Source organism: Palaemon carinicauda, chromosome 8, assembly GCF_036898095.1.
Source record: "Palaemon carinicauda isolate YSFRI2023 chromosome 8, ASM3689809v2, whole genome shotgun sequence".
Classification (NCBI taxonomy): domain Eukaryota; kingdom Metazoa; phylum Arthropoda; class Malacostraca; order Decapoda; family Palaemonidae; genus Palaemon; species Palaemon carinicauda.
Window position 1 is genome coordinate 57,154,569 of NC_090732.1, and position 12,500 is coordinate 57,167,068.

A 12,500-nucleotide genomic window follows, 5' to 3' on the forward strand; every position below is an offset into this window, starting at 1 on the left:
GTATATAAAGAAGTGAGTCAATTGATAAGTTAGATCGTTTTGGCAGTTAGAAATACCTGTGCAATTGTGCATTCGACAAAAGCGAAAAGTATATCGTCTCTCTCATAGACATGAAAAGTGTTTTTCTAATACAGCAATAGATGAGCAATATACTGTGTGAATGCACATCTCGAAGTGTTAAGAGAATTGAGGGATCACCTAGCAAACAATTTCAATGTTTAGCACAATCAAACATTTCTCTCTCTTACTGTAAACTACTGTGCATAATTATTCTAATAAATTCATTATCTATAACCCCCCTTTTAAAATCTGTATAATCTAAATTAAGAATATGACATTTCATCCTGTGTTGCTTGACAAATATTAATCATTATTAAAACTGCTGTTTAAACAATATGTTCATATCCAAGGCTAAAAGTTCGTACAATTTTACATTGGTTTTGGATATAGAGTAAATATTTTGGCGTGGTCAAACAACACCATTCTTTGTTCTTTTAATAGCTTCAGAAATGTAATTGTGGTGTAGTATGTAAAGTTGGAAGCCGCAGAGGGCACCAAAAAATTCCCGAAATTACAGCGGCTGTGATAAATTTAGAATTTTTCCTGTATAATGTGCAGTAAGTATTTTTGGAATTAAACACATCAAGCGTTTGATAAGATGATAATTTGGTTTGTGTGAATCATATAGCAGACTCAACCCATACATGCAAATAATAAAAGGGAATCCCTAAAATGATGTTTTCTTAATAATACAAGATTATGGGAGAAAATAAAGTTATCTGAATGGATAATATATAAGACAATAATAGCAATAATGATAACTACATATCAAAAGTCGTCTTCAAATCGGCCTCTGTTACTACATCACATGGTATCTATCCAATTAAATTTACAATAAAAAACTTCACATTGCAACTACAACTAATTCAGCTTTTGTTCCCAAATCACAGAGCTATTAGAAACCCATCAGCTATATAAACAGAAAATTTGGTTCTGGGAAAAATAGTTCTGTAAAGTAAAAATTTTAAGCTTATTAAAATTGAATAGTACAACAACATTGTGAAAAAAATAGTTAAAAGTATAACAACAACGATATAAAACAGTAACAACAGTAACACAATTACAAAAGACAACAATTCTGAGGCCTTCATGCCTTACAAAAAGGATACACTAATGGGATAAATGAAATTATGATGAACGACAACAACGATATAAATAATAATAATAATAATAATAATAATAATAATAATAATAATAATAATAATAATAATAATAATAATAATAATAATAATAATAATAATAATAACAGAAGAAATAAGTAATTTCTACCTATTTTTCCATTTCTAATTTATCATGTTTTATTACTAGTCTTCATTTGTCGAACAGGTATCCATGTGCTTATTTCTAGTTATTCTTGAGAACGTCAATCTATTACAAAATGAGTGTTAATCAAAAGGGAACAGCCGCGAAAAGCGTATCTCATAGAAGGTAAAATAAAACAAGATTGTGTTTTTAACGTGAAATGATCAATTTAAGGGGCACATTTAAGTTACGTAAATTATAATAGGATTCAATTTTGCAAGACTTGTATTATCTTAATAATCTAATCATAATTAAAAAAAGAAATTCCGATTACATGAAAAGTTCCTTCTTCAGCATTGACCAAGTGTTAGGCTGTATGTGAAAATCTCGTAAACTATATGCACAAAGGAATTGAAATTTTATCGCCTAAAAACTCATTATCCTGTTACATGTGGATATATATTTTTATCATTAAACTGAAAAAAAAAAACACGGCATATATCGCTAGCACAATAAAAAAAAGTTATTAACGTTAGTTACTTAAGAAAAATATAATAATAATAATAATAATAATAATAATAATAATAATAATAATAATAATAATAATAATAATCCTTTTCTTGCAATGGGAAGAAAACTGTTACGAAAAGAACAAGACACGCACACACACAATGACAATATAAAAGATGCTGATGACATGTGAATGACACTGACAAGGAAAAGAATCTGGTGGAGTAGAGTTGATTGGTGATAGGAAATCATAGTTTAGAGACCGATTCTATCATCGCAACCTATATATGTATATATATATATATATATATATATATATATATATATATATATATATATATACTGTATACTGTATATGTGTGTATATATATATATATATATATATATATATATATATATATATACAGTATATATAGATATTTATGTATATATATATATATATATATATATATATATATATATATATATATATATATATATATATATATATATATATATATATATACAGACTTTCAAAACACATCGGATGGGTAATATACTTGTAGATATGGCAAACTTGTAGTCTAGCCAATAATACTATGCTAGCAAATGATATCACTATTATGTTATGTATTTCTGTGAACGTCACTTAATGCTCATACCCAAATAATTTCTCTTTTTCTCTTCATTATATGAATGAAAATTATGAATGTTTGCTCACTAGAACGTTGGTCGATTCAATGAAAGCCGATAGTTTATTCTAAAATATCGAATACGATTTTAAGGTTACATGGTGTTGAAGTACTGAGATTATGAATAAAAGTAATCTTATTCCAAAATAACCTTAAACCTAAACCTATCTTAAAGCATAAAACCAATCAGGAGGAGTTATCTTTGTTAATCATGGGCTATGAAACCTCTTTATCTAAACTTATGTTACTCGACTTCATCTCGCTGACTGTCTTGCATAATACCTTTATTAGCAAGAGTCTATTCATATGCGCTAAAAATAAACTGTCCGGAAAAAAAATATTGATATGAACTTCAAGGATACAGATTGCAATAGCCTATTATTGTCATAATATTCATTCCAATTTAGGTTCCAACGAACATAATTTAATGACACTATGTACTGAAATACCGAAAAAATAAACCTTGCAGTGGCAAAACTATAAAAAGGTAACCCATTACTAACACAATTTGCACCATCAAATTTATTACCAGACAATATTATTTACAAGTTCGTTATATAAATTCTAAAATAAAATCAACGTTGACCAAATATTCTGTGAATAAGTCACTTAAAATGTAAGTTGATAACTGAAATCTATTTTTTTAAATTGTTAGTTATTTATCAAAACTAAGAAACGGTTTCCAAATAAGATATATAAATCAATGCAGTATTATTCGAACATCTGTTATACTGATATCCCTTAGAACAAGTGGAAAAAGGTTTTCAGAACTGCAACAGAAGACCTCCAGTGAAATTTTTTTTTTCTTTTTTAAAGAAACGTTACTATAGCCTCAGGTTTATTGTCTTTTGACGAAGAATGAGGATCATGTGATATGATGCACAAAAAAGACTTGCACACATGCAGTTTTGTGCAGTTCAGACTGCACGAGATGAAACAGAAAGTGACTCGGAACAACGTGCATGTGAAACAGATAAGAGTTCTTCGTGACTGCACTAGTTGATGTGGGCAACGCTAATCTGTAGGTAGGAGCAAGTGTTACAACATTACTTCCATGCAAAGTGTATGTGGTGTAGGTCGTACTGTGTTGGTGATCAGAGGGCAGCATGCAATTGTGCAAGGGTCCGTGTAAATGTGTGCAAGTGTATTTTTCACGGATTTCATATCTACTCTATTACAGACACCACCAAGAAGCTGCGGTTCCAACACAGCCAACGCCTCAACTGACGAAAACAAAAAACCCCTGGCCACTGCAGATATGACAATATGCTCTTATCAATCATATAATGGTTATGGAGGGAACTGATTGGGAATGCAGTACTCAGTATACAAGTAATCTGGAATTTGTCTATAAAATGAATCTGACTTATTTATAGAAAAACAAAGCAAAATTACAAAACAAACAGGAAAATTGTGTACCAATAACTAATATTTTTCTCGGATGGGATTTATATGATAAAGTGTTACACTAGGTTCCAGTAAATGACCATGAAGAACTCACAGATACTCAAAGCAAAAGTTAATCATAAACCAAAGAGGTATTTAACTCGAAATATTTCTCTACCATAGCCATCCAAGATATTAATTTCCTTCCCTCGTTATAACCATGAGTTTTTAAAAAGCTATTGTCATTCTACCCCTAATCTTCTTTTCTGGTTTTCTTGTTTAGGAATTTGATTAACATGATCAATTCATCTCTTCTCTACCCTTATAAAAAACCATGGTAAACTGTTATATTCTTGATTTTCTACCAAACACAGAGAACCATAGTGAATCCAACTAGATACAGAAGGAATATCATCGCTCATGTCAATGCTCAATGTATATTATGATGCTTGGATCATACATCTAAAAGCTGACTTAGTAAATAAAGTCAATTTTTATTGCAGTTCCCATGTCCGTAAGTACCAGAAAACTCATTTCTGTAATTTGTTTTTCAAACGAAAATTATCTATAAAGTTTTTTCTCGTTCAGGTAAGAAAATTAGACTAAGATATTTTACATTTGGATACTTGAAACTATTAAAGTAGAAGAAGTAAAAATATAATTTTCTAATGATAATTCGTGTTTGGTCAATAAGAGTCCCTGGAACAGTACAGCATTTCGTAAATCCTTATTAAAACCGCTTTATAAGTACAAGTGTTAGGAAGCATCTTTTTATTAGGAGGAACGAAGCATTAAAAAGTTTTTCCAATTGAAGATTCCTTGAATTTAGTTAGCAGGAGAATTCTAATGATAAAGCATACAAGATATAGGTAATATTGTAAGTTAGATAAGACTAGTTGTTTAGTGACCAAGCGTATTTCATAGTTGTAACTGCCATTTAAAAAATCTTCTCCATAGACATATGTTGAGGTAATAGTAAAATCGCAAATGTAGGGTTACACTAAAATAAGAGAACTTTACAAACTTGTGAGTTTAAAGAAATTAAGTCACCATATTAGGATTTTAACTTGAAGAAAACTTTGATTAGATTGCCTCAAAATCAAAATGATAAACTCTTCGGTCTTTCAACAAATTCAAGCTTTTGTAGCATATATTTATGCGCAGATCTTTGCTATGCCTGTGTTTTAAGATCATATCAAAACTGTAGAGAAATGCTTTACTAAATTTACCACAAAAATGTTACTTACGTGCAAAATCTGTATTATGGCGATGTGTACCGGTATGGTATTGACAAATAATTTATCTTAGTGCAAAGATCAATGAATTTGATAACTGATGTCCAGTGCCTACTGATTCATTATAACATAACCAACTATGAAGATAATCTAAAGCGACTAACTGTTATTTGGGCATTTATTGACACCAGCAGCCTTTTCATATATATATATATATATATATATATATATATATATATATATATATATATATATATATAAATTTCATCAACGTGTTCTTGCTTAATTAGTTTACTTACAAAGTATATTTACCTATTTATATTTACCTATTTTGTTTTAGGTGTACGTGAGAAAGTTTTGTTTTCTTTTAAACAACATTAGACGAGGTTATACAAATAAACGTAATATAACTGACTTTTTTATGTTAATGAATATTTGTATACTAGAACTTTAGACAAGAAAATTGAGTATTTTTATGAACAAGCTTTGAGCATTACAGAGACGTAGTTCAGACTGGTACTATGGACAAAGCAGCATAAACTTCATTGTTTCCCAATTACTGCCAAAGATCGCAACAATCACAACAAGCAACACCGAGGCTGGAGGTTGTACTGATAACCAAAATATTACTGTCTAGATGAAAAAAACTACAGTGTATGATGTACCTGAAAAAATCTAGATTGTCGAATCATTATAACATTTAAAAAAATTGAATATGATTTAAGCAATGACTAGAAATACTTCTGTGTATATTGAACAGAATTGAATTAAAGAAGTTGAAAATAATAATTGGTATGATAGAAAAGAAAGAAAAAATGACAACATAAAAATCATTACACATATCTAATAAAAAGGACATTACTATAGATTTGTGAATCCAAATGGCCTCAAGAATAGTATGCATTTAGTTTTTCCATATCAATATAAAGTGACCTTTTGTAATACAACGAATAATCAAGAACCCTCTAGTCTGGGAAAATTGGGATCAATTCTAATTGCTTACAACATTTTTGTTTGATTTCAGCACGTCTTTTGTAACTTATTACAAGTTTTTGTATTTTTTAGATATATTCTTTGCTATTGCAATAATCTCCTCCTCTCCCTTCAGTTTTAGAGACTAATAAAGGTTGCAAGGCTTATGTCTTGATAAAAACTTTATAACAATTTCGAGAAGTAATATTTCTAAATGATGATGCATGTTACTGCAACTACATTTTCTGTAATTTTACAATGTTTGTTAAATTGGCATTTTGTAGCAGTTCAAAGGAATTGAATGGCCAGTATGACATAAAATTGAAGACCCTTTGTACACTAGGGATTCTCTGGTAACGTTATTTGGTCTCAACGCTTTACATACTTTCAAAATAAAAATTGCCTAAATCAGTTGGTAAACTGACGGCAAACAGTTCTCCAAGTTTTTATGATATTGTAATAAAAGAGAAGAGAGCGGGATTAGAGGTTATTAATTTGGTTGTATGAGCATAGTAACTGCTTCAAAATCAGACCATCAAAATTACATTTGAATTGATTTTGAATACTACAAACAGAAAAACTAAATGCCAACATATTGGCCCTACTTAGACCAAATCCTATTCTTCTAGCACTAGACCACTTGGATATTTCTTGAAAATAATGTATAAATACTTGTGTTTGATATGCTTTGTGATAGATGACGGAATTTTAGAACACGAACGAAGTGTAACGAGATGAACAAAGGACATAGGACCTATGACACAGAAAATGAAAGTACAACCTCCTTGCCTTACGGTACGCCAACAAACCTTTCTGTTTCTGTAGTATTCGGTGTCCATACTCGCAGCTGCCGCCTGCGCTTGATTGGTCACTAGTTTCTGGTGAGGAAGCCTAACATCAGCTCTGACAAGTTATAGCTTATCTCAGGAAAGGTATCCTATAAGCTTTCAAGTCCTTACTTATAATGGTGACCTACTTTTATTATATAGGGTCATCCTAATTACGTGCACCTCATCAAGTGGATTTTCAAACAGAGCAAACGGTAATTCTTTTCTCGCAAAGAAACATCATTATGACTGTGTCAAAAAAAAAAAAAAAAAAAAAAAAAAAAGCCAAACTAGCCACACAGATACCAGCAGAATTCAGATGTGTTTTTTTCATGTTTTATCAAAGAAACTGCAAATGTGCAGAGGTGCGGGTGTAAAGCGATGGTATAATTTCATATGCGCCATTCAAATAAAAATAGCAGCGTAAAGACTTTATTAAATGTTTTTACACATCTGTACACTGATGCTGAATATTCATTATGTCTAATCTTGTAGGAGGGAGCCAAAGGAAACGTTGTTAGCTGTAAGATACTCATTGATAGGAGATGTTAATAAACAAATATTGGATCCTGGAAACATAATGAAATAAATGCTCAATTGTAACTTCTCAATTGAGTTAGTTTTAAGAAATTTGGAAGCAGTCATTCTTGCAAAACATCATATTCACATACAGGAAAATGTTACAGGAGTTAACTTGTTTAAGAAAAGAAATGCGTGTTCCTCCATGTGTGAAAGCATTCAATGATGTGTGTTAGTAAACTATTTGCAATGCAATTGTGTATATCAATTCATCCATTATTTTCATTGTAGTAGCAAATTTTAGGATGGAATCTTTTACATTATTTCGATATACATTATATCTTCTCAATACAACCACCAATGCACTCGACCTTTAAAAGTAGGGTATTTAAATTTATATTTTAATTTGAGTCAATGACTTTGGAAAAAACAGCTATGCATTCTTCCCAAAATGTTTACTTATTTAAAAAATGCGTAAAGGACCTAGCTAAAAATAATTACTTCCTTATGCCCTACAAACAATTAAAACAAATACTAAGATAGTGTTTAAGAATCTATTCTATGTATCAATAAGGTCCTTCAAATTAGTCTCCTTTTTTGTTAATTGATTAATATATTTTTAACTTTTAATTCTTGATCACAAGTATATTACACATATACATTTACGCGTTACTAGATTACTTGATTCCTATAGAAAATATTTAAAATATGTAAGAAATCCAAAGAACATTAAAAAAGAAAAATCAACTATCGTTGAAATGGGGTAAGTGATATAGATGATTAAAAAAAAAAAAAAACTTCAAGGCCGTTTTTAGCTGAATAAAAAAAAAAGTCCAATTCCAATAAAGCGAAGCGTTTAATCTTAATTTTACAATTTCTTCCATTTTGTAAAAAACAAAATTTTCTTTTTGTCATTTCCATATGTATGATACACCGACTTCACTAAAATGTATAGTTTTTATAAGTAACTGACTATTTTGTATTGTGAAATTAGCTAAACACATGAATTTGAGTTTTCGAAAAAAATATATTCATACTTACCTCATAAGGCTTAACTTATAATGGCTTTCAAAATGTAGTAGAAGCTCATTAATGAAATTAAATAAAGATATTGTAACAAATCAATAATTATCGAAAATTTATTTTGATTATATACTTCACCTGTATCTATCGCAAGGATTATATATTTTTTGTTACAAGAAAAGATATTTTTAGGAAAAAAAATAGGTATAAAATTCGTTTTTATTCCTATCTAACCTAAACTGCCAAAAACATTAACATACTTCATTTGACTCATATAATCAACTATTTTCTATCTAAAATGAAATGAAATAGTATAATACAATACACCTGTAAAAATATAGGTAATTGAAGGTCTAAAAACAAAAGGCAATGTCTCCTAACGTGAATATTGATGTCCATAAGCCGCACATACTTACGTTTACTTCCGAGTAGACGATATCAATGAAGCTGCCAAGGACAATGATGAAATCAAACACATTCCAGGCGTCTCCAAAGTAATACTGTAAATAGTACAGAGTAAAAAAAAAAACATGTTAGCTACTAAACAAACCTAAGACTAACTACAGCTTTTAAAAGCCTTACAGCTACCTGTCATGCCTCAATCGATTACATGGCAGAGGCAGCATTTTTAGAAACAAGAAGCCCCAGAGTCGCGAGGAGACTTTAGATTTTAAGAAAATTTCCTATAGAGACGTAGAGTTTAGGCAGCTGAGGTGTGATGCTGCAGGAGATTTGAGAGGAAGAGGGGACGAGGATGGCAAAGGAATATTATTATCATCCTTTGTCAAGTGGTTCCTGCAGAATTGCTGGCTGAAACTGATGAAAGGCTGAATCTCCTTATCACGAAGTAAATTAAATGAGGGTAATTTTCTTAATAAGATATTTGGAACTGATAGCAAATAAGCTTTGGATGAGATACATTTAATAGCCTGTGAAGAAAGGTATCAGCATCCTTTCTCAGTATATCTTCCAGCATCAGACAGGAACGACTTACAGGATTTTTATTCTCATGTTTAGTTAATCATATGAGAACTGCGGCTATAGTACTTCATCATCTTACTGAAAAGAAAGGTGTTAATTAATATTTTGGAGCTGGTTAAAGCATTCTAATTGTATCAGTTGCCAATAGAGAGAGAGAGAGAGAGAGAGAGAGAGAGAGAGAGAGAGAGAGAGAGAGAGAGAGAGAGAGAGATTCACAGTGTTGTATTTTGATGGCGCCTAAGTCTTCCACACCCATGGCAACTCCCCTATGTTTTGATAGTAATGGGATTAATAATATTTGAGGTAATGATCTCATATTCTTTATGAATATGTTTTGAAATAGACTAGAAATTTACATTATTAATCTCATTACCTTCATCGTTTTTATTTTAGTTACATTCGATAGCAAATCCAGTCATGTAAGTTCAATTCCTACAGCAGCAACTAGCCTACTAACTCCGTGTGTCACCCTGAATGCTCCTCATTTCTTTTGAACAAACCTGCAGCTTAGAGTAGGCTATGTCCAGTATACTTCCCAGCACCACAGAGAAGTCAAAGATATTCCACGGATCTAGAAAATAAAACTGAAAAATTCGGGAGAGCGTGAAAAATAATGCTCTGCATAAAACCTGTCAACTCAAATAATATGAAAAAAAAAAATTGGTTAAGTTAGACCTAGGAAAGAAATATAAATGAATGAGGTGTTATATAATGTGCTAGCATATAGAATAGTTTGTGTTTAAGCCTAGTTGCCCAAATGAATTGTTTGGTAAGCACCAGGAATCAGGAATTGTAAAAACACTGTATTGTATGGGGTTAAAAATAAAAGGAATTAAAGAAAACATAATAAAGCTGAGTCATAAATAAAAGAAGTCAATTTATGCAAATATATTTTTACCAGTTTACTTCTAGATATGCAGTAGCTACTTTATATCAACAAATACCGTGTATTTGTTATTAAGTATCTATACGGTATATCTCCAGTTAATTTCAAGTAAGGATACCAGGATCTCTTTTGTCAAGTGCTGGGAATATTAATCATGACACGGGTGCATTTGAATATCTTTTATATTAACCGCATTAAAGATTTTTCGAATGAAGGAAACACCAAATGAATCATGGTGCATTTAAAATGGTATTGTATCCATCACTAATTGTGAAAAAAAAATGTCAATTAGCGATCAGAGAGGTGTGCGCATAAATCCTCAATTGTTCTTGTTCGCCGTTGAGCGCAAACCCTGAAACTCAATCACAGTTTACAAATCTTTAAATCTAAGTCTCTCTAGGAGAGATGCCTTTTAAGGTTGCAACGGTCTTTTTCGAAATGAAGCAAAATTAATAAAATGGAATTATTAAGGAATCAAGAAGGATTTTCCCATCACTTGAATGAGATTTTTTTATTCATCTCTTCAATTATAATCATATATTAGACAATAAACTATTTTTATTTCAACATGCATCAGTGGTTTCGTCATAGTTTTTCCCGTTTTTCGATTCCTACAAGGAGATACAATAGAATAAAATAAAACCAATTACAGATCGAGGGACATCAGTTGTAGTAAATGAAAGGTTGTTAAGAAATGGATGGAAAATCTCTTTTCTTCATAATCTGTATTCATAGGTAAACTAAAATATGTCTTTTTCATTTTCAAAAATGAAAATATTAACGTGATTTAAGAGAGAATTCGGAAGCAAAATGCTGATAAAGCTGTTAATTTGCTCTATAATAAAAAAAGGAAAAGTGCAATTTGTTTCTTTTCCCTATGCACACTACTCTAAATAAACTACAGAATCCCAAGAAAACTGGTTTTGCAATATATTGACTTCAGATATAAATTACCTTCTGTGAATGCAGCTGCATGTCTGCATCATTATAAAAATCTATACAAATAAATCATAAGCCGGGGAAAGTAAATGTGTAACTTCATGTATAATCGTCACGAAATAAACATGGCACTATGTTTTCAGCTATTATTTAGTGCTTGGGGTAGCTAAGCTATCTTTTGGAATATTACTCGATTCTCTATGGTTCCCTCGTTACAACTCGAGTATTTCTCTGGTTCATAATGCTGGAGAAGGGATTTCATTGCCTTTTAGGAAAAGCTCGAGTTGGCCTTTTATCCCTCATATCTGCTAATTTCTGTCTTCTTTAAGGTTTGATCAACTATTTTTTTTCGTTTCGAGAAAAGAATGCAGATCTAGTATAAATTGATCGCTGAAAACTGAGAACTAAAAAATATGTGATGTTGCAAAATGCTCACAGAGTTGCAAAAACAAGGATCTATGCCCCTGATTACACCATCATTGATAATCAGAAAAGTACTTTAATAAACATGGTTTGCAAATTCAGACTTAGAAGAAAGCTAACATCTTTACCGAGGTATAATGGCCCTTAGGGTAACTTCTCTTTTCAAATTTCCTATAATCCATGAATAGATCTATTTCATTTTACAAATAATATTATTGGAAAGAAAATCCAAATGACTATTCAAGCTCTCTGATATACAAACTGAAATACCACATGATTTTCTGACATTTGCAATATAGTCTGAATTTGTTAGAAATTATATGATCTCGTATCAGCAAAGAAGACATACTGTTATAGTTTTTGTGAAAAAAAAAAAAACTCACTACTTGTCCTAAGTACGAGAAGAAAACATAAAAAATGTTTTCTGTGATAATAGAGCGTTATTTTGTACGTAGATTAGAGATGATACTCCAAAAGGTGATTTTAATTAAAAACTTTGACGAGAAATTCTTAATTTTCATCGTTTACAATATGAAAACACGAGTTAATACCTTTACCAAAGCATTAACTTGTCAGTTTTCAAATGACAAGAAGGTCGTGGGATACTTCAGTATTTGTATTCATTGTCAAAATATTTTTCTTTTCCTGATATCATGTTTCCCAGTTATCGGATTTTCTTTTTATTCAAGGATTCAGGTCTTTCAACTTCCCAAGCTTTGCTTCTGCATGAAATAGAAATACAATATATTGATTCTTTTTTTTTTTAAATTCTAGTGATAATAATCAAGCGAAGGCTATATTTTGAAGAGAAAAAAAAATCTTATTA

At 30.6% G+C, this 12,500-nt stretch overlaps 1 protein-coding gene across 8 annotated transcripts in view; it reads right to left on the reverse strand.

The window, feature by feature from the left end:
- The window catches only part of LOC137645738 (muscle calcium channel subunit alpha-1-like), a 1,524,573-nt gene that overhangs the window by 92,643 nt on the left and 1,419,430 nt on the right, over positions 1 to 12,500 (reverse strand). For 7 of the 8 annotated variants that reach the window (XM_068378633.1, XM_068378634.1, XM_068378628.1 and 4 more), the window contains 2 exons: positions 8,862 to 8,945; positions 6,886 to 6,954 (listed from right to left, as the gene is read on the reverse strand). In XM_068378633.1, coding sequence (XP_068234734.1) covers positions 6,886 to 6,954; positions 8,862 to 8,945 — 153 coding nt within the window. The remainder of the gene's footprint in view (positions 1 to 6,885; positions 6,955 to 8,861; positions 8,946 to 12,500) is intronic. The other variant, XM_068378636.1, reaches the window with a different exon arrangement.